Raw genomic sequence first — 20,826 nt, forward strand, 5'->3', positions numbered from 1 at the left:
CCCCCCATCTCCCCACACAGGTCCTTAATTGCACCATCACCCTACTACCCCTGGGTGCCCATGTGCGTCCTTAGGGCACGTGTCCTGCATCCTTCCCAGCTGGGATCTCCTTGGCCCAGGCCTTGTTGGGGTAAACCACTCAGCCCCCCGGCACCCTCCTCGCCCACAGCCCCAAATCAGGAGTTCTGGTAGCAGCCTCCACCCTCAAGAACCAGGTCAGAGTCGGAAGTTCGTTTGCAAAAGGCAGGAATCTTTATTGAAGGGTTCGGGGGAGAAGCTGAGAGGCCAGAGGTGGGTCAGGGAACGGAGCAAGGCGCCCCGGGGAGCAGAGCAGGACCCCTCCCATACTGGGGACAGTGGTTGGGGAGTCGCCGCAGAGCAGAAGGACCAGTCTGGTGCTTCTGCCCCCGATGGCCACCTGCTGGAATAGTCAGCTCACTCCCGGGGTGCGGGAGACGGGGCGGGGTTCAGGCAGGCTTAAGACCTGCGTGGGGTCTCGGAAGTGCGGCGCATGTTGGAGCCCCCGGCGCTGGCGTTTCCTGGGGAGAGAAGGAAGCACAAGAGCCTCAGGCTGGAGAAGGGTCGTCCAGGAGGGACCCCCTCAAGCCCCTCTCGTTGGTGAGGTTGGGCTAAGCTATGTCCCCCCCCATCTCGTGTGATGGACCCCAAAGGGGCTCTCTCTGCAGCCGCCCAGCAGCTCTGGGGGCAGAAGGGGAGCAGATCCCCACGGGCACCCCCAGTCTCCTCCTCCCTTCACGTGGGAGCCCAGCATGGACTTCCTGCACCCTCACCCAGGCCCACACACACTTACCTCCAGTGGCGGAAGTGAAGCCAGACATCCTGGGAGAGAAGAGAGAGGCAGCATGAGGAGGGGGTCCTCAGAGCCTCACTGTGGGGGGAAGGGGGGGCGGGAGGAGGCAGGGGCAGGGGAGAACAATACCAAGTGCCTGCCAGGCCTGTCTATCTATACTTCAGTCTGTCTACGAGGCCTTGGAAGAGATATCAGTGATGACCCCAAGATTTAGGGCATTTGCCAGTTTTTTTCCCTCCCTCTGACTCGAGTCACGACCCCTGCCCTGAGCCCCCCAGGATGGACAGTCCTGGCAAACATTCTGTGGGACATGGACACGAGAGCCCTTGGCAGCCCTGACGGCAAAGCTGCTCCTTCCGACGGCTGAGCTTCCCCACCGTCCACGCTCCAGCCAGAGTGACAGCCTGCCGTGGACGGGCATGCTCTCAGGACATGTCCGAGCAGGAGCACAGGGGGGTGAGTGAGGAGCACTCCAGTATCAGCAAATCCCCCCACCCCCAGAGTCAGTCCCACACCGAGGGGGGCTCAGCTCCCAAGCCCTGACTGCTGTGGGTGACATCCCAGGGCCCTTACGGCTTTATCAAAGGGGGAAGAGAGCCAGAGAGAGAGAGAGAGAAGGAAGGAGGGAGGGAGTGGCCGAGTCCTACTTGGAGTCCTGGCCCTCCAGCAGGCTGCGGTAGGTGGCGATCTCCTGCTCCAGCCGCGTCTTGATGTCCAGCAGCATCTTGTACTCCTGGTTCTGACACTCCATCTCGCTGCGGAGCTCGCTCAGCTGCGCCTCGATGCTGCTGATGAGCCCCTGGATCTGCTGCAGTTGCAGGGCGTAGCGGCACTCGGTCTCGGCCACTGAGCTCTCCAGGCCAGCTTTCTGCGGGAGGGGAAGAGGGAGGTGAGGACGGAGCCGGGGCTGGAGAGGTCTGGAGGGGCTGACCGCTGTGGGAGTGGCAGGGGGCGGTCAGTGTGCGGGGGAATGGGGGGATAGTAGGGGTACCATGCTAAGCTGGGACTGCAGCTCGATCTCCAGGCCCTGGAGTGTGCGTCTGAGCTCCGTGATCTCCGTCTTGCTGGTCTGGATCATCTCTGTGCTGGAGCTCACCTCCTTGTTCAGCTCTGCGCTCTGGAATTCAGGGGGGAGCACGGTGAGCGAGGGGCCCGGCGGGACGGCCCCTTGTCCCGCCGCCTCCTATATGAGGAGCAGGACTGGTACCTTCTGGTGGAACCATTCCTCAGCGTCGCGCCTGTTCTTCTCCGCCATGGCCTCATACTGCTCCCTCATCTCGGCCAGCACTCGGGTGAGGTCAATGCCTGGGGTGGCGTCCATCTCCACGTTGACCTGGCCGACCACCTGGTTGCTGAACTCCTTCATCTCCTGCGGGGATCGGGAGGCAATATGGGTGATGCAGCCCCTCATCGCAGAGGGTTCAGTCCAGCCAGGGCAGAGGACTCCCTCGTCTCCCCAGAGGGGAGTCAGCCGTGGCTGGTCCCTGTTCTCACCTCCTCGTGGTTCTTCTTCAGGTAGGCCAGCTCCTCGTTCAGGCTCTCGATCTGCATCTCCAGGTCAGTCTTGGACAGGGTCAGCTCGTCCAGCACCCGGCGCAGGCCGTTGATGTCGGCCTCCACGCTCTGGCGCAGGGTCAGTTCATTCTCATACCTAAAGGATTATTGTTTTCATTGAAATTAAAACCCCAGACATCTATGACATGCATCCCCCAGCCCTGCCCCAGACTCAGAGGCTCCAAGTCCATTGTTGACGTGGTCCTCTGTCCAGATAGAGGCCGAGTGAGGAGGGGAAGGAGGAAAAGCAACTCACTTAAGCCTGAAGTCGTCGGCGGCCAGCCGGGCGTTGTCAATCTCTAGGATGACCCGGTTATTGTCGATGGTGGCCGCCAGGATCTGTAAGAGACAGAAGCTAAGTGACTTCTGGAGGGTGATGAGCTTTGAGAGGACAGAGAAAACCCGGGCAAGGCCCTACTGCCTCTTCCCTGTACCTGTGAGCTGGGACAAGGCCCCAGCCCCGTGGCCACTGTCCCTCTGCAGGAGTCTATGCAGGCCACGTCTTTCCCAGGAGTCCTGTCACTCCTGCCTACTCAGACTGGCCGGCCTAGGGAAGGGCAGGCCGGGCCTGTCAGGGAAGACCCGCCAGGAACATCTCAAGTGAGTCCTGCCTGAAGCGGCCCTCACGAGCATGCCGTGTAGACCACACCGTGTGGCCCACAGTTACAGGTGGCTTCCAGGTCTGAACAGAATCTCCCTGCTGGCTCTGTAGAGCACATCGTCTCTCCAGGGCTGACCTCCCATCTCAGCCGTAGAGGGAAAGCCAAAGAATCTTTATTCCATTTCTAATCCTTTGTCTAAACTTTTATGTGTCAAAGCACTGCAAAGCCAGCCCCACGCAGCCAGGAGTCAGCCCGGGCAGGAGGGTTTCCGTTCCTACACGCAGGCCCGACAGCCTGATGGACAGGTCTTGATGGAGAGGATCTCGGCCCCAGCCACCAGCCCCCACTTGTCTCCCCAATCTGCTGGGGGAGCCAACGAGAACAGCCATTTAAAAGGGGCCCCTCCAAAGTGCACTTGGATTCCCAGGCCAGTGAACAAACATGTTATCCTTTTTCTGTTGATTCTACTCATTCTTCTAGGCTCTTAAGGGCTGTCAGGGTTTGCAAATAACTGCAGGGTTAGGATTACAGAACTCCAGTCATAAATAACATAACTGTTTGGAAAGCATTTTAAAAAAAGGAGGGGGGAGAGGTGAGTAATAAGGACAATGAAAACGAAGACTGGAAGAAATGCCTTTGCAGCAATGTGGCGTGAACAAACAGAGATGCTAAAAATCCAAGCAGAGATGCTAAAAATCTCGAGCCTCCCCCCATGCATGAGAGGTGGCCGCTGTGTCCCGTACTGCCTCTTCCCTGGGAGTCTGGGGTCCCACACCTCTTCTGCGGCTTGGCCAGCACCGAAGCATCCCTCTGCACCCCCCGGTGGTTCACCTTTTCCCGAAGCTCCTCGATGGTCTTGTAGTAGGGGCTGTAGTCGCGCTCGGGGCTGCTGGGGCTCTGCTTAAGGTGCCAGTCTCGGATCTTCACCTCCAGCTCGGCGTTGGCCGCCTCCAGGGCGCGCACCTTGTCCAGGTAGGAGGCCAGGCGGTCGTTGAGGTTCTGCATGGTGATCTTCTCATTGCCGGAGAGGAGGCCGCCGTCGCTCCCTCCAAAGTCGCCGCCAAAGCCGCCACCGAAGCCACCGCCGAAGCCACCACCGAAGCCGCCTCCGAAGCCGCCACCGAAGCTGCCACCGGCCCCACCTCCGAAGCCGCAGCTCATGCCGCCCCCGAAGCCCCCGGAGGAGCCCCCGGACACGAAGCGGGAGGAGCAGGACGAGACACCGCGGCCTCCTCCCAGCTGGCAAGAGCCACCCCCGAAACCACCTCCATAGCTGGCGGAGGAGCTCTGCATACGGCAACTCATGGCGGAGAGTGAGAGGAGAGGCGAGGACAAGAGCGAGAGCGGAGCTGAGCCTGGCCGAGGTCGGTGGCTCTACCCTGCAGTGGCCGCCTTTTATACACCCCGAGTGGGGCTGGACAGTGGGTCCGGCTTCTCTCCTCCCTTCCCCACCCTCTGACTGCTGCCAACGGCATTTGTTTCCCACAAGCCCGGTTCCCTGCACTCTCCCCGGTGGATTGAGCCTTGGCAGGGTGCGGGGTGGGGGGTTGATTTTTTTTTTTCTTAATCCTAACAAAAGGGATGATTCAGAGGGAACCGTGTTCTGCCGGCGACTACCCTTTTGACACCTGAATTCTATTTCACCTCTCTGGGTAGGGAGCTCACACCCATAGCTCTCAGCCCTGCCCTGTGGGAGATGGGGCACTTGGGGCCCAGGCCTGAAGGGAGGGTGGCTGTGTGGCTGCCTGAGCTCGGCGAGGTCACCGCTACCCTGGGCCACCCTTCTTTCTGTTTCTAAAACTCAATGGCAATGTCCTGTACTCTTAGCAGTTCCTCTACTTCGCCACCCTCCAGCCACTCTGAAGGACTAGCTGCTCGGTCCTATGAAATCAACTCCCTCGAAAGGGTTTGGGCTGTGCAGTAAAGTGGCCCCCAGACCATCGGATGAAGTGACAGCAACAGGGACCTAGAGGCACCTCAACACAGCTGGGGAAGCAGAGGTAGGGAACAGGGAAGCCCTCCACACATTTGACAACTTGACCAGGATGCTCTCGGGGCCCTGCTCGGAGCTTCTTATTCTGCCTCTCAAATCATCTGTCGCAGCCCAGAGATGGGTCCCTCTGCTTACCCCCTTGTCCCCTGTACATGAGGAAGCCCTCCCTGCCTTCAGGTCAAAGTCGGGTTGACTCCCACTCTGCTCCCATTTGAGCAAAGTCTGGGATTTGGAGGAGGTGGTCTGATGGGGCCTGGGCCATCCCCAGTGGTGCTCAGGGCTTATTCCAGATAGTGCTCGGGGAACCACGTGGTGCTGAGGATCGAACACGGCCTCCAGCATACGAAGCCCACTGGGCCACCTCCCTGCACCCAGGTCTGTCTGCTTTTCACCCTGTGAAATAGAAACACGTGAGCATTTGAATGGCTTCTCAGCTCAGAATGAAGTTCTAAGCATGGGCCACCAGAAACTTCCCCGGCAGCACCCCAAGCTCCCAGGCCTTTTCCAGGGGGATGACTGGCCCCCTGCACCCCTGACCTCAGAAATCTCAGTTGCTGTCCCTGTAGAGCAGCTAAGAGTTTCTCAGCCCCACAGTTGCAGCTCCCGGGGGCTCCCGGGGGACTCATCAACTGTGTGTGGGGACAACAGGGTGATGGCAGCATCTAATGACCAGGAAAGGTGCTTCTTGTCCCACCAAGCCAGCCCACCAGACAGCCCCCAAATGCTGGTGGGGTTAGGAAACCCTGGACCGTGCCTCTCTGTGTGTCTGTGTGTAGGGTTGGTTGTGGGAAGGCGGGAGGGATCAGACCTGAGAGTAAACGGACAGTCTCACAAGAGGCACAGTCCCATCCAGGTGCCCTTACTAACCCCCAACTATGTGATGCCCGGGTCAGCTTGTGACAGCTTGACCAGGAGGCCACTACGAGGAGGTGACTTAGCCTGGATGTGAAACTCAGGGATTGCTTGGTCACCTGCCCAAGGAGTCTCATGCTTCCAGTTGGGAAAAGGTGACCTATCGAGACTAAGGTAGTTGGAGAAGGTTCCAGAATGAGAAGGGAGGAGCCTAGAGGTGGACCCCTAACACCCCCCCGCCACACACACACACCAGCTCTATTCCTCACAGGGCCCAGAAAACTTTTTAGGAGCAACCCCTGAGCCCCAGCTGCCTTGAGGGTTCCCCTGAGGCCAGGTGAGGGTGTGCGACAGGGCTGAAGCACAGGCCCAGGTGACACTGGATCCCCCTTGCTGAGTCAGCAGCCAGAGCAGGGCCCTGAGTCGGGGCTTTCTAGGCCTTTGATCCCGTGGGGAAGGGGCAGGCCTGAGTCTCCGCTGTGCCTGTCAGCAGCAGGCAGAGCCCGGGTGCTGTCGGGCTGGGCCCACTCTGATGGCTCAGCACTCCCCCCTGGAAAGCTGTGATTCAGCCCAAAGCAGGCCCTCGTGTTTCGTGGAGGATCAAACTGACAAGCAGGTGATGAATGGAACCTGCCAGGCTTGCAGCCTGTCCTCCCTGAACTGAAGAGCAGGTTGGGCCAACGCCCAGGAGGAACAATGCGCAGATCCTCCAAAGCCTGGGAGCACAAACACGGGGTGGCCGGGGCACGCCTCCCCGTGCAGGGCCAGCACCCCACCCTCACCACCCTCCCCTCCTGAGCAGACGCCTGTCACAGGGATCCTTGACTCAAGCGCTGTCCACTGACCCACCCCAAGGCTCAGGGCCCTTGGGCTGGTGGGAGTGCTCCCCAGGGTTTACACATGCTAGGGGTGCTCCCTAGGGGGTCGCACATGCAGGGGGTGCCCCTTCAAGTCTCTTATATACTGGGGTGCACCTCAAGACTCTCATATGCAGGGTTGCTCCCCAAGGCCCTCACATGCTGGGGTGCTCCCCAAGGCTCTCTCGTGCTAAGGTGCTCCCAGGGCTCTTACATGCTGGGGTCCTCCTCATGGTTCTTACATGCTGGGGTGCTCCCCAAGGCTCTCACGTGCTGAGGTGCTTCCCAGGGCTCTTACATGCTGGGGTCCTCCTCATGGTTCTTACATGCTGGGGTGCTCCTCATGGCTCTCACATGCTGGGGGGGGCTCCCTGTGGCTCTCACATGCTGGGGGGCTCCCCATCACTCCTACATGCTGGGATGCTCCCCAAGGCCCTCACATGCTGGGGTGTTTCCCATAGTTCTCACATGCTGGGGGTGCTCCCCAAGGCTCTTACATGCTATGGGGTGGTCCCAGGGATCTCACATGCTGGGGGTGGTCCCAGGGGTCACACATCTGAGGAGTGCTCCCTAGGGGTCACATGTGCTGGGGGTTGCTTCCCAGGGGTTGTGCATGCTGGGGGTTGCACTCGAGATTGTACACTTGTGCCACAGGGATTGCACTCAGTCTGTGAGGTGGTGCTGGGGATCAAACTCTCCTTCTCACACTTGCAGGGAATGTCATGGCCATGGGTCTGTGGCCATATCCCAGGCTCTTCTGCAGACACTGAGCCCGCACCCATTGTCATCCCTTTCCCTCTCCCAGCCTGTCCTAATGGTCAGACAGAGGAGAGTTGAATTCTGAGCTTCCTTACCCCAAACTACTTCCCCCAGGATCAGGTCCAGGGAGGAGAGGAGAGTGGGAACTAGTCAGAGCGTGTACAACAGCTGGGGCGGAGTGGGGGGCCCCCTTTCCTTCCCATTGCTGCTTTGACTCAGGGTGCACACCAGAGGTGGGACTCACACACACTAGGTTGTGGCCCACCTCGTGGTGGCACGAGGGTTCAGTGGTGGCACTGAACCCAGTGACTCTGGGATCAGAACGGCCCCTGGCATGTCGGACAGTGCTGAGGATCCAACTCATGGTCTCACAACTCTACCACATCTCTGTCACATCCCCTGGCCCCCAGGAGAGGGTTTTATTAACAGAGGAGGCAGCTGGGGTTCAGGGAGGCCTGAGGTGGCTGGGGCTCGGAGGTTGCCCCTGAAAAGTTTTCTCCACAATCCTGGGCCCTGTGAGGAATAGAGCTGGGGTGGGGGGGGGGGGGTCCACGTCTAGGCTCCTCCCTTCTCATTCTGAAACTTTCTCCAACTATCTCAGTGACTAAGATGTCAACCTAGTCTCAGGCCCTCTCAGACACATTCCACACACAGTCCCAGCAGCCTCTCCACACACACAGTGGGATCTCCTGGGCTTCCGGGAGTAATGAGAATAGCACCAGCCAGCACTCTAGAGCACTTTGAATGCCATAAAACAGTTGGTCCTCAAAGCAGGCTCCTGGGCTTTTCATACTCAATTTTCAGATGAGAAAACTGAGGCCCAGACTCATTGCATTGCCAGAACTCCGCTGTGTTTGAACTAAGATTCAAACTCCGGGCTCCTGGGTCTGTGCCCCAAACCACCTCCTGGAAAAAAATCCCTCTTTGGCTGGTGTCGGTGCCACCAGAGTCTGTAAGCCTGTAGGCTTCTGTCACTCCAGGTTGGCAGCAGATAGCCCTGCTGCCCACTGTGGCTTGCGGGGTCAGCCTGTCTGCCATTATCCCTGCTGTGAGCCCCAGAGCTCTGGGGCTCCCCGGGGTATTCATTCAACTCAGTATGACGAAGTCAGGGTTGTCAGAGGAATGTTCCCATTCACACCCCTCATTTCACATATGGGGGAAACTGAGGCCCAGAATACCAAGGCCCAGCACAGTGGGAACCAAGAGGAAAATGCACAGATATCCAAGTGTCCCCCCGATTCTTCATGGACCCCCACAATGAAATGGCTCCAGACCTTCCCTCAGGAATACCTCTCAGCTTAGCTAAGCTTTGTCCACACTCACCAGAGTCTCTGTCTACAGGGCTGAGGCCCGGAGCCTGCCCCTGCCCTGATCTGGGGACCCTTAATTGCATCAGGACCAGTCTTCTTCCTCCTTCCCTCTCCCCTGGACACCCAGCGCCCAAAGCCTGACCTTCCCCAGAGAGTCTCCAGGGACTCCCCCACCCGAGGGGACTCTGATGGGCATAGGGTCTCTACAACAGCAGACCTGGCCCTCTGGACACCCCTAATCCCACATGGCCCCCAAAAGTATGGGGTGCAGAGGAGAGGTTGGTATTCAGGAACCTTCCCCAGACCTGCCCGGTGCCTCTCCCAGCTGCTCTGATAGCACCGAGCTTATCAGAATCCTGACACTCCCAGACCCCACTTGGTCAGCAAGGACACTGGACCAGCTGGGCCTGGGTTTCACCCCTTGACCTGCCATGGCCTCATCTGTGACCCTGGGACAGTCTCTCGGACTCTTGGGCCTCCGTGGCCACCACCAAAACACCAGCATCAGCTAGTCTTTGGGAATGCCTGACTCACGGGAACCTAAGCGGCCAGGTCTTCCCTCTGACAAAGGAGGAAATCCAGGCCCATTGTTGCTCCCTGACCCATCCTGTGACCCTTCCGGCCTCCTGCTGGGCCCTCCCAGGGCCAGCCGGACCAGGGCACCCCGCAGCCCTGCCCTGTTCTCGCACCCAGCCTCACATCTCGGTTTACCTGCAACTGGAGGAGTGGGTGAGAGGGTGAAGGGGAAGCTGTTTGGGGAACACTTTGTCTCTGGCTTTAGGGGTGAAGGAAGGGCCGAGAGGAAAGGCCCCAGTGGCAAGTGCCCCATGGAGGGGACAGGTGACCCCAGGAAAGCCCCCCAGCCCCAGGCACACAAGGGGTTTAGAGCAGCATCTGAGGCAGAAACCTGCCACGGAGAGGTTAGCTCAGGCATAGGCAATGCAAGCCTGGAGCTCCCCAACTCAGGGCAGGCAGAGGACAGAGCCCTGCTGCCACCCAACTCTCAGCCCGGGCCCCCTCTGAGTGGCCAGGTTCAGGGAGACTGAGGTCGCCTGGACCCTGGATTCCTTCATTTACAGTCAGGAACTGAACCCCAAGAGCGGATCTGGGCCAGCCGAGTCCTTGGGGAGCCAGCAGCCGGCAGGACCCAGTGCTGCACCGGGCACACGCCCAGGGCCCTAATCCCCAGCGCCAGCACTGCCTCTCAGCTGGCTGGAGGGCCAGGCCAGCCCCAGCCCCGCAGGCAGGAGGCATGACTGGGTTTATTTAAGGGTTGGGCCTGGCGTAGGCTCTCTTGGGCCTCAGCGTCTCGAGGGTCAGGCAGGGGACAGGACTTGGCCAGTTCCAGGGACCTCTCCCCAGCACCCTCCCCCCCAAATGTAGAACAGGACTGACCCCTGGAAGAGAGAAATCCATTCTTTCTCAGCCCTAGAGAGGGCATGCCAGGAAGGAATGGGGGTAGGGGGTGGGCTAAGGTCAAGCCCTTCCCTTGCCCTCTGCACCTTGGCAGAGGTAGAAATCTTTGCAAACTAAAGGCTAAGAAAAACCTTTTGGAGTGACTTATAAGACCAGAGACCTCGTGAGGTCAGACATTGGGCGAGACCCTGAGGCTAGATATTGGGTAAGACAGGAGCTGCGACCTCGGGGTCCGAAGTCTCAGGAAGGGGTTGGCCTGTCGGGCCACAGCAACGGGTGCTTCAGTCCAACTCAAGCTTAACCCACCCCCTGCGCGACCAAGGTCCGATGTAAGGACTTAGTTTTCATGGACCTGATTCTGATACTCCATGGGCTGCCCGCAGCAGGAAGTGGGGGTTCGGGGTTAAGGAGATAGCTCAAAGGGCTCTGCATGCTAGAAGCCCGGGTCCAATCCCCAATACGACATGGACCCCGGGGCACTGTGGGGAATCACCTCAAAGCACGGATGAAACAGAGTCCCTGAGCACCACCAGGTGTAGACAAAAAAGAAAGAAATTTCAGAGACTAGAGAAACAGCTCAAAGGCTTGGAGTACATGCTTGGGTGCGGGGGTAGGGGGGCATTTCTGGGGTCCTTAAAGGACCATCAGTACCGGGTATTGAACCGAACCTCCTGAAGCACACACACACCAGCCCTCTGAGTTCCATCCCCAGCGCCCCAGAGTTCCCGAGCACCCCCAGAGAGAGATGTAGCAGCCCGCAGAGGAAGTAGCCCCCCGAACTCCTGAGCCCCTCCCAAACAGGGGCTTCAGATCCTCACACCCTCTTAAGACGGTTCCATCAGCAGCCGCCACCCTCCTGATGGCATCAGAAAAACAAGGACCTCGCACCAGACACGGGTCCCAGGCCAGTTTCTCTGGGTCTCCGTTTGTGTCTTCATTCGAGTCACTGGACTAAGGGCCGAGGCTGTGACGGAGCAGCAGAGCGCTTGCCTCGAATGCATGAAGCTCGGGGTTTGGTTCCCCCAGCACTGTCAACACAAAAACAAAATTCCAGTTCCTGAACTTGCTGGGTCTCAGCTTCCTCTTCCGAACACAGTTGCTGAAGGCTGCCCCTACCGTCACCAGTGCCCCTCCTGGACCCTGGCAAGCGGTGGGAACTACAGTGCAGGAGCCCTCTGCCCGCCTCAGTCTGTGCCCAGGAATCACAGTGGGGTTACAGCCGCCCCAGAAAGGGCAAGCACCCGCTTCTCTCCAGCCAGAAATTCCACCAGAGAGAACTGCTGGGTCCCCCGTTGTTGTGGGGGAGCTGGTCTCTCTGCACAAATAATCAGAGCTCAGGAGCATAGAGGTACCCCCCAACCTGCTCTTCCCAGCAGGACAAAAAGTATAAAAACTGGTTCCCCCGCTCCCTCCAGCCCAGCCATGACACCCAGAGTCCTCCTTATCTTCATCCCTGTCCCCCAATCCTCGCCCTGTGCAGGATTCTCTAGATGGTTCTAGAGAAACCATCCCCAGGCCAGAGAGGTGACCCCAGGAGGGCAATAGGGATTAGCATTGCTTTGCTCTGAAGAGTAAGGAAGTCAGGAGGACTTCCTGGAGGTGGGTCTTTCTCTCTGGGGCCACTTGCCTGGTGTTGAGGAAGGGGCCCAGTTTTGAAGTGGACAGAGATGGGAACAGCCTCGGCCACCCTGGAGGGTAGGACATGCCTGGCTGGGATGGGGCAAAGAGGACAGGCAGGGGGACTTTTTGTGAGACCCAGAAGGCAGCAGGAACCTTCTGGCAAGGAGCTGGGAGGGGCTGGGGTCCCGGAACAGATACTGGTTTTGGAGTCAGACAGACCTGGGGCCCGGACCTGCCCTGCTGCTTCTGTCTTTCTGGCAGCTTGCCCTGACTTCCTCGTCTCTCAGATGAGCTAATAACCCCAAGCACGCACTGGGGTGAGGATGAGACGAGACCCACGGGGGTGTGCCTGGTGCCGTGCCAACCACCCGTGACCAATGCTACCCACAGTCAGCCAGTAATTAGTGCAGGGGTCAAGCTCTGAGCCAGGTGCCCCATTCTGCTCCCACCTCCTGACACCCCCGCCACCCCCTGCTGCTTCCACCATCCCTTCATGGGGTAAGCCATGCACCATCCCCGCAGCACCATGAAGACCGGATTCTGATTGTTCAGCCGTGTGACCAAAGTGAAGGAAGATGCAGGCTTGGGACCCTGGGGCCCCTCTGAGGCTCCCAGGAAGAGAAAAACTGGACAAGAGAACTTTGCCAAAGGAAAATTCTTTATTGCACGGACAGGCAGCAGGGCTTCCTGCTGCTTCTTGCTCTCAAGAAAGTAGGGAGCAGAGGGGAGCATGCAAAGTACCCAAGTAACCCAGGGGTGCCCTGGAGGTGAGCGTTCTGAAGGCAGGCGTTAGAACAGGCTTGCCCGGCCCCTATGGCCAGTCCTCAGCTGGGCCTGGGCAGGGAGCAGGGGTGGAGACCAACGGCTCTCCTGGACAGGACACTCAGATTTCCCTCTTGCGGGAAGATACCACCTTCCCATCCACAGACTCCTCCACGTTGATGCGGACTTTGCCGCCACCGCCTCCCAGGGAAGCTGTCGGAAAGAAAACAGCACATGTCTTGGAGTGGGGACACATCCCTGCCTCTCGCCCAGGTGGCCAGCTCCGGGGGTAAGTTCCGGGAGAACTGGACAGATGCTCGGAGACCAAAGTGGTGGGTCAAGCCGGCCACCAGACCTGCACAGAGGCCTGGGATTGGATGATATCAGGGGGAGGGGCAGGGCTGAGGTGGGGATCCCGGGGAGTGAGTAACTTCTGTCCTGGTGTAAGCAGCACGTGAGCCACAGGGCGTGGACCTGGGCCTCTCAGCAGAAGAGCAGGAAGGTGAGACCTGGGGGCAGCTCTGCTGGATTAACACTGCTTAGTTGGAAGGTTCTCAATGCACCTCCAACCCCACCTCTACTGGGACGGGAGGGGCCCCCAGGAGGTAGGTCGGGACTGGATGGACGTGGCCCCCTGCAGCCCTGGCCTCAGCCTCCTTGGTTCCCTTTCCCAAGGACATACTTGACTCCAACAGCTTCCCTCTCCCAGCCCACCCTCACCCCCCGCAGGAGACAGGTTAGGCCTTCTTACCTTCTCTGGTAGCAATGCCGGCCATCCTGAAAGAGACAGGGAGTGTAAGCCGTGGACAGAAACCCCATGTCCCGTGGCCAGAGCAATAGTACAGGGGGCATGGCACCTTCCTTGCATGTGGCCAACCTGGATTCCATCCCCAGCACCCAATATAGTCCCCCCACACACACACCATGCCTGCCAAAAGTGATTCCTGAGCTCAAAGGAGTAAGCCCTCAGCCAGGGTGTGACCCCAAAACCAACCAAAAAAAAAAAATCAAAGTAAAGAATTCCATCTCCCAAAAGAGAACCCTGCTTACAGCTAAGCTCTCCCCTCCCAAGTATATGGATTCTGATTTTTAATGCCCTACTATTGGCTACAGGGAAGGAAAGCAGGAGTAGGGGGCCAAGCTCTGCCTCTCACCCCATCACACTCCTCTCTAACACGTTTTTGCACACACACACACACACACAAATACACATACACACACATGCACACATCACATACACACATACACACAGGCACGCATGTACACACATGGACATACACATACATACACATGCACACATTACACACACATACACACAAGCACACATGTACACACATGCACACATTACACATACATACACACAGACATGCATGTACACACATGCACACACACATACACACATGCATACATTACACACACAGCACACACATGCACACATTACACACACATACACACAGGCACGCACGTACACACATGTACACACATGTACACACACACATGCACACACCTGGAGTCCTGGCCCTCCAGCAGGCTGCGGTAGGTGGCGATCTCCTGCTCCAGCCGTGACTTGATGTCCAGCAGCATCTTGTACTCCTGGTTCTGACACTCCATCTCGCTGCGGAGCTCGCTCAGCTGCGCCTCGATGCTGCTGATGAGCCCCTGGATCTGCTGCAGCTGCGTGGCGTAGCGGCACTCGGTCTCGGCCAGCGAGCTCTCCAGGCCGGCTTTCTGCAGGAGGGCCATAAAGCACAGCGTGGAGCCGGAGATGGGGGAAAGGAAGGGATGACGCCAGGGAGCTGGCCTCCTGGGAGGAGCCTGGGATTCCCCCACCGGGGACGGGAGAGGCTGGCGCACCCCGGTGGCTTTACCATGCTGAGCTGGGACTGCAGCTCGATCTCCAGGCCCTGGAGCGTGCGTCTGAGCTCCGTGATCTCCGTCTTGCTGCTCTGGATCATCTCTGTGTTGGAGGCCACCTCCTTGTTCAGCTCCTCGGTCTGTGGGTCACACAGGCAGGGAAGTGAGCCGCCCTGGGCCTCCTGGGAGACAGAGGGGGTGAGGGGAGCAGGCGGGAGGCAGGTGCCCACCTGGGTGAAGAACCAGGCCTCCGCATCACGACGGTTCTTCTCGGCGATGGCCTCATACTGCTCCCTCATCTCGGCCAGCACGCGGGTCAGGTCCACGCCCGGAGCTGCGTCCATCTCCACATTGACCTGGCCGGCCACCTGGCTGCTGAACTCCTTCATCTCCTGCGGGAAGCGGGGCCCATTCAGAGACAGAGTCTGGGGTCCCACGTGTCCGTACAGACCCGTGCTCGACTCGCTGGTGGCCTCCCCGCTCCCTGGGCCTCCGTTTCCCACCACACACAAGGGGGGCTGATCACACGGTGCCTCTTTCCCCTCTCGATCTTTATAGGGGCATAGGGAGTGAGGGGGACCTCAGGGCCGTTAGACCCTCCCGTGAGCGCATGAAGCAGATCAGGAGCACGGACATCCAGGCCTAGTCATCAAGGATGGTGCCCCTTCCTCTCTGCATGCACCCCTGTCTTGGTGTATCGGGGATGGGGCGGGGGGGGGGCTGCATTTCTGACCTACTGAGCAGCCCTCAGGCTAAGTACCAGAAAGGGTTAGTGGCCTCCTGCCCCCAGCCCTGGGCCCCACCTCCTCATGGTTCTTCTTCAGGTAGGCCAGCTCCTCATTCAGGCCCTCGATCTGCATCTCCAGGTCAGCCCTGGCCAGGGTCAGTTCGTCCAGCACCCGGCGCAGGCCGTTAGTGTCGGCCTCCACGCTCTGGCGCAGGGCCAGCTCGTTCTCATACCTGGGAGTGAGGGAGAGAGAGAAAGAGTGAGAGAGAGGGAGGGGGGAGAGAGAGAGAGAGAGAGAGAGAGAGAGCCCTCGTCAGGAAGGACGGGTGAGGGGTTCCCCAGCTGCTTGAGTGGGAGGAGGCACCAGGAAGGCTGAGAAAAGGTTGGGGTGTGGCAGGGACAGGGGTCTGGACGCACTTGAGCCTGAAGTCATCAGCCGCCAGCCGGGCGTTGTCAATTTCCAGGATGACCCGAGAGTTGTCGATAGTGGCTGCCAGGATCTGTAAGAGACAGTCGGGAGGGGCAGGGGGTTGATGCCAAAGGAATTTCTCCCCTCTCCCCTGCTGCTCTCGCCATTCTGAACCCTGCTCGGACCCTTCAGGGCCCCACTCCCATTGCCACCAACCATGGAAGCTGGAGGGGGCCCGTGGGGAGTCCTTCCGCCCAGCAAATGCCCCCTACAGGGTCTGCCCGGGTGTTCCCCACAGTGGGCAAATGCTGCCCCCTGCGGGGACACCGCAACCGTGAGGGTGCTGGGTCATTCATTGCCTTCCTTGAGTGCATTTGGGGAACATTTTCTGTTTGCTCACTTCAAGATTCCCAGGGGGCGCGGAGTGATGCTGTTTCTAGAAAAGGGGGGGGATTTGCCCCCCTCCATTGTTACCTCCCTGGGTTTAGGTACCAGCACCAGCTGAAGGGGGCGGGGGCGGCATGCAGGGGAAGCGGGAGGGAGTGCAGCAGGCTCTGACAACTTCACCAGCCTCCCCTGTGCACCGCCTGTGGTCACCAGCTTCCTGAACACCATCATGGACCTCAGCCAGGGGACCCTCTGGCCCTTGGGCTCTGAATTACACGGGTAGGGAGGCGGATGGCCGCGCCCCTCGTGAGTTCCAAGCCTCAAGTCCCTGCAGTGACTTTGGCGCCAAGGCGGTCGGTCCTCAGAGGGGCAGTCAGAGATGCGAGCATCCAGGCTCCAGGAGCGACCTGTGAGAGCAGCGTCCTCCCCCGCCCCCCACCATCCCACCTGCAGAAAATCCTCCGGCTCCCAGGGGCCCCAGCACCGTCACCTGCGTGTGGAAAGCATCCCTGCACCCAGGCGGGCGGGTTCCACAGCAAACTGTCTGCTGGGGCAGAAGGAGTTCCCTGGAGCCGCCAGCCCTAACGTGACTGCTGCACCCACGTGCCGCCGCGGCACCCGTGCCGAACCCTCTCCCGCGACTCGCCTTGTCCCGCAGCTCCTCGATGGTCTTGTAGTAGGGGCTGTAGTCGCGCTCGGGGCTGCTGGGGCTCTGCTTTGAGTACCAGTCGCGGATCTTCACCTCCAGCTCCGTGTTGGCCTCCTCCAGGGCGCGCACCTTGTCCAGGTAGGAGGCCAGGCGGTCGTTGAGGTTCTGCATGGTCACCTTCTCGTTCCCGGAGAGGAGGCCGCCATCGCCGCCGCCGAAGTCGCCGCCAAAACCCCCACCGAAGCCCCCTCCGAAGCCGCCCCCAAAGCCGCTGCTGGCCCCGCCTCCGAAGCTGCAGCTCATGCCGCCACCGCCGTAGCCCCCACCGGCCCCCGAGGACACAAAGCGAGAAGACGAAGCTGAGATGCTTCGGCTCCCACCTCCCCCATAGGCGCTGCCACCACCGAAGCCGCCTCCCCCAGCCCGGAGGGTACCCCCTCGGCTACAGGCACCCCCGAAGGTGGAGCAGGAACTCTGCAGGAATGTGGTACTCATGGCCAGGCAGGAGGATCCCGGGAAGCACAGAGAAGCTGGCGGACGCTGCAGGCTGGGCAGAAACCCCCAAGAGCTGCGCCGTCACCCCCCTGGGGCTCCTTATATACCCCTCGGAGGGTGGTGTGGGGCCTGTCTCCTCCCCCAAAGGAGAGCCAAGCCCTCCGCACTCCTGACAAACACAGCTGCCAGCACACCTCCAAGCGGCTGCCCAGGAGTTTTTCTATTTTTTTTTTTTCACTGCAACAAAAGAGGTGATTCAGAGGGAACTGTGTTCTGCCCCGGGCCATGGTTTTAACACTTGGGTTTCAGGTTCAACCCTGCACGCCTGAGCAGTGCCGCTCGCTGTACCCAGGGCTACCGCTGCTGGGGGCCAGCTGGGCCCTCGGCTGGACGTCCCTGCTGCACAGCCGGCTCCCCACCGTCAGGCAGCAGCTTCCCTCTCTCGATCTGGGGGTCCACTGGCGCTGGCAGTTGTGTGCGCTCAGCTCCTAGACCCCACCCAAGCCCGATTGGGGTCAGCAGAGGCACCTGGGGTCAGGCTGAGGACAGGAGAGGGGGGTCTGGAGTCTGAGAGGACCAGGGAGATCAGTGTCCACCAGTTCATGATGCAGTGCATGGACTGTCCTCTGGCGCCCCCACCCTCCCCAGCCCCCAGTGTTGGCCTGCTCCCCAAAGCCAGCAGGCTGGGGCTGACGGGGGAGGGGGGCTGATGGATAAAAGCCCGCCACCTGCCAACCGCGCACGTCCCTGAACCTTTGCTCGCTTCTGGGACACGTTGGGGCAACGCTCTGCAGATAAGACCGGAGCGGGTTCCAGGGAGAGCATGTCCCTACACAGCGGGGCCAGATTAAACTCCCCCCCCCCCGGGGTCCTGTCAGGCACTTGCGAGGCTGCGGAGGGAGGGCACCCAGAGGCCCTACGTGCCTGAGCACTTGTGTGGAGGGAGGAGCTGGGAGGCTGGGCGGGCTGGAAGGCACCTCGGGATGCGGAGCCCAAGGCACCCCCCCAGCCCCTGCCAGGGCAGGGAGAAGGGGGGGGCGGGAGAACTACTGGGGGGTCAAATCGCCCTCTTGTCCCAACCACAGGCTCGATGAGAGCCGGAGGCAGGGACGGAACAGGACGGGTTGGAGTCAGGAGGATGCCCGGGGCTGACATGGGACAAGGCCTGGGTCCCAGTGGCCATTATTCCACTCAGAATCAAACCCGGATCGACCTCGGGCAAGGCAAACTGGAGACCGTTGTCCTGTGGCCTTGCACCTCGCCTCTCATCGCAGCAGCACCCTGGGGCCCACCTGGTCCATGTTGTTCCATAACGGGAATAACAGTAATAACGGTAATAGCAGTAATCCCTCTCTTCCGCCACACAGGAGGCCGTGGGCAGCACCGTCGCTTCCCCTGTCCCTTGCCACACAGAAGATGACACTGTCCCCCACCTTCCTTCAGAAGGATGAAATTGGGCTCAGAGAAGGGACATACTTTGTGCAGGATGACACGGCTTAGAATAGGGTTCGGGGCTGGAGCGACAGTACCGGGTCAGGTGGGGTGTACCCGGGTTCGGTTCCCAGCATCCCATATGGTCCCCTAAGCACTGCTAGGAGTAATTTCTGAATGCAAAGCCAGGAGTAACCCCGGTGCATTGCCAGGTGTGGCCCAAAATACTGTCACTGTCACTGTCTCCCATTGCTCATCGATTTGTTCAAGCAGGCACCAGTAACGGCTCTCATTGTGAGACTTATTGTTACTGTTTTTGGCATATCCAATACGCCAAGGGTAGTTTGCCAGGCTCTGCCGTGCAGGCACGATACTCTCGGTTGCTTGCCGAGCTCTCCGAGAGGGGCGAAATAACCCCCAAAAAATATAAAAGAAGAGGCTCCAGCAGATCCCGGAAACTCAGCTCAAATGGGGGACCAGGAGAGAGGGAGATGGGCCGGGCCTGCAGGGCCTGGGTGGGCCGGGCTGTGCTCCGAGTCCAGTTCCACAGCCAGCCCCTTCCCGGGGCTCCATCCGGACAGAGCGGTATTGTCTCAGGGCTGGGAGGATATTGTCTTTCCTCCGAAAGAAAAATAATCAAAGTCAGATCAGCCACAGCTCATTAGGGCCTCTGCAGACATTACGGCCCCAGCAATTAACGAGCAATCACCCGCCGTCCCCCCAGGTGAGGGAAGGCTGGCCCCCCGCCAGCCCCCTTCTGCTCCCCGACTCTTCTTCAGCTGTAAGTGGCTCCAGCTACTCTCTGGCCCTTGGGGTTATGGGCAGTACCCCAGGGCCAACTCCAGTTTCAATCTGAACAGCTCCTGGGATGGCGGGGTGGGGGCCGGGAGCTGGGCAGGGCCCTGGCGCTGGCTCACTTGGCCCAGGGGGCACCTCTGGGTGAGGGCAGAGATCCAGCGTTTTGGCTCCAGCCACTTGCCAGGCTGCGTGAGTGTCTACCCAGGCTCCCTGCAGACAGACAGACTGTCCCTAGAGCTGGCCCTCCTTCCTCAGGTATCCATGGGAAGAGCTGGGCTGCTTGCTGCAGCGCAGTTAGGATGGTAAGCCAGACGTGACTCCGATTCCAAAAGGCACAGAAACGTGCCTTATGGTCAGTCCCAGCTCTGGGGCCAGTGAGCACCCCGTTGCCCGTGGGCAGGGGTCTCCATGACGCCAGCAGCCCCCCTGCCCTGGCCCCAGGGAGTCATCAGGAACAGAGGTCATGTCTGCAGCCCAGAGAGCCCAGAGACTGGGCTGTCTCACTCTGCCCTCTGTGTATCAGGTGTGGGGGGTGCTGGGGTGATGGCGCTGCCTCTCTCCAAGCCTCAGGACACTCACTGGGAAGGTGGAAGCAACTCCCGTCTGGTCTAATGCGGGATGAGGAAGGCAACAGATGGGAAATACCCCACAAAGGGTCGTGTCTGTGAGGGCCAGGGGAAGTGCCACCTGCAAGGTCCTCCTCCATCTCTCACTCTCTCCTCTATTCATCATGGAAGCTTTCTCAAGAGCACCCCTACTTTCAGAGACCAGAGTCAGTCAGGAGAGCACCCTCCCCTGAGCCCACATGCACTCTCACCCCTACACACACACACACACACACACACACACACACACTCACGCAAATGCACTCACACATGTACATGCACACATACACCCACAACACATACATGTATGCTCACCTATATGCACTCACACATACACATATGTAATCACATGTACATGCACATACAACACATACATGAAAACTCATTTTTTACATTTTTATAAAGTAGTTCACAATATTTGATTACATTTGATATTCCAACACCAATCCCACCACTATTACACCTTCCCACCACCATATTTGGGATGTTACCATCCTAAACCCCAATCCCTGTCCCAAAGCAGAACCAAAATAATTTATTTTGTATTGTTTGTTATGAAAAACCGCTGAAAATGCTAGAAAAAAGTATCCATAGAGGAAAGCGTGTGAAGATTGTTCTATTTTGGCAGGGGCCATTAAGACCTTCTATAAGATATCACTAACATGTTGTTCAAGGTTGAGCCTTGTGAACTTTTGTATATATATCTGTAAATATATATATGTATGTATATTGCCCTCTATGATTGCTTGCCTACTATTTGAACACCATCAAATGTGGTGTGGTACTCTTGGAGTATGGGTAGGGTGTGTCTTATGATGTGTCACACGGCCAAGAATGGGGCAGCACAGTCCAGGAATAGCTTCACTCGTGTACGGGGCTCAGCCCGAGCGTGTGGGGAGCGGCCTTGAGCATGGCGGCAGTTGAGTTCTGGAGGT

At 59.1% G+C, this 20,826-nt stretch overlaps 2 protein-coding genes across 3 annotated transcripts; both read right to left on the reverse strand.

Annotated features, from left to right (window-relative positions):
• Positions 1-229: 229 nt before the first annotated feature.
• Positions 230-4,318, reverse strand: LOC101547683 (keratin, type I cytoskeletal 13). The gene is made up of 8 exons (XM_004608764.3): positions 3,799-4,318; positions 2,622-2,704; positions 2,306-2,462; positions 2,019-2,180; positions 1,803-1,928; positions 1,459-1,679; positions 812-840; positions 230-539 (listed from the first exon to the last, which is right to left on the reverse strand). Exons 1-8 carry the CDS (start codon positions 4,270-4,272, stop codon positions 478-480), a joined length of 1,314 nt encoding a protein of 437 aa, XP_004608821.2. The 5' UTR covers positions 4,273-4,318; the 3' UTR covers positions 230-477.
• An 8,141-nt stretch (positions 4,319-12,459) lies between these two features.
• Positions 12,460-17,057, reverse strand: LOC101547956 (keratin, type I cytoskeletal 15). 2 transcript variants are annotated; one of them, XM_055131911.1, is made up of 9 exons: positions 17,015-17,057; positions 16,560-16,975; positions 15,535-15,617; positions 15,194-15,350; positions 14,621-14,782; positions 14,405-14,530; positions 14,044-14,264; positions 13,288-13,313; positions 12,460-12,749 (listed from the first exon to the last, which is right to left on the reverse strand). In XM_055131911.1, exons 1-9 carry the CDS (start codon positions 17,055-17,057, stop codon positions 12,658-12,660), a joined length of 1,326 nt encoding a protein of 441 aa, XP_054987886.1. In that variant the 3' UTR covers positions 12,460-12,657. The 2 variants fall into 2 exon arrangements, with proteins under 2 accessions (XP_054987886.1, XP_004608822.1); XM_004608765.3 differs by having other exon boundaries at positions 16,560-17,057.
• Positions 17,058-20,826: the final 3,769 nt, after the last annotated feature.

This window comes from Sorex araneus, chromosome 3, assembly GCF_027595985.1.
Source record: "Sorex araneus isolate mSorAra2 chromosome 3, mSorAra2.pri, whole genome shotgun sequence".
NCBI classification, from domain to species: domain Eukaryota; kingdom Metazoa; phylum Chordata; class Mammalia; order Eulipotyphla; family Soricidae; genus Sorex; species Sorex araneus.

Bases quoted from the DNA above. Each gene is read 5' to 3' on its own strand.
- LOC101547956 (XM_004608765.3), bottom strand. From the start codon at position 17,057: ATGAGTACCACATTCCTGCAGAGTTCCTGCTCCACCTTCGGGGGTGCC. The intron at 15,351-15,534 runs GTGCGTCCAGAC...CCTCACTCCCAG, and splicing joins GCTGATGACTTCAGGCTCAA to GTATGAGAACGAGCTGGCCC. The intron at 14,531-14,620 runs GTGGGCACCTGC...TGTGACCCACAG, and splicing joins AGGCCTGGTTCTTCACCCAG to ACCGAGGAGCTGAACAAGGA.
- LOC101547683 (XM_004608764.3), bottom strand. From the start codon at position 4,272: ATGAGTTGCCGTATGCAGAGCTCCTCCGCCAGCTATGGAGGTGGTTTC. The intron at 841-1,458 runs GTAGGACTCGGC...CTTCTCTCCCAG, and splicing joins CTGGAGGGCCAGGACTCCAA to GATGTCTGGCTTCACTTCCG. The intron at 540-811 runs GTAAGTGTGTGT...TTCTCTCCCCAG, and splicing joins CTTCACTTCCGCCACTGGAG to GAAACGCCAGCGCCGGGGGC.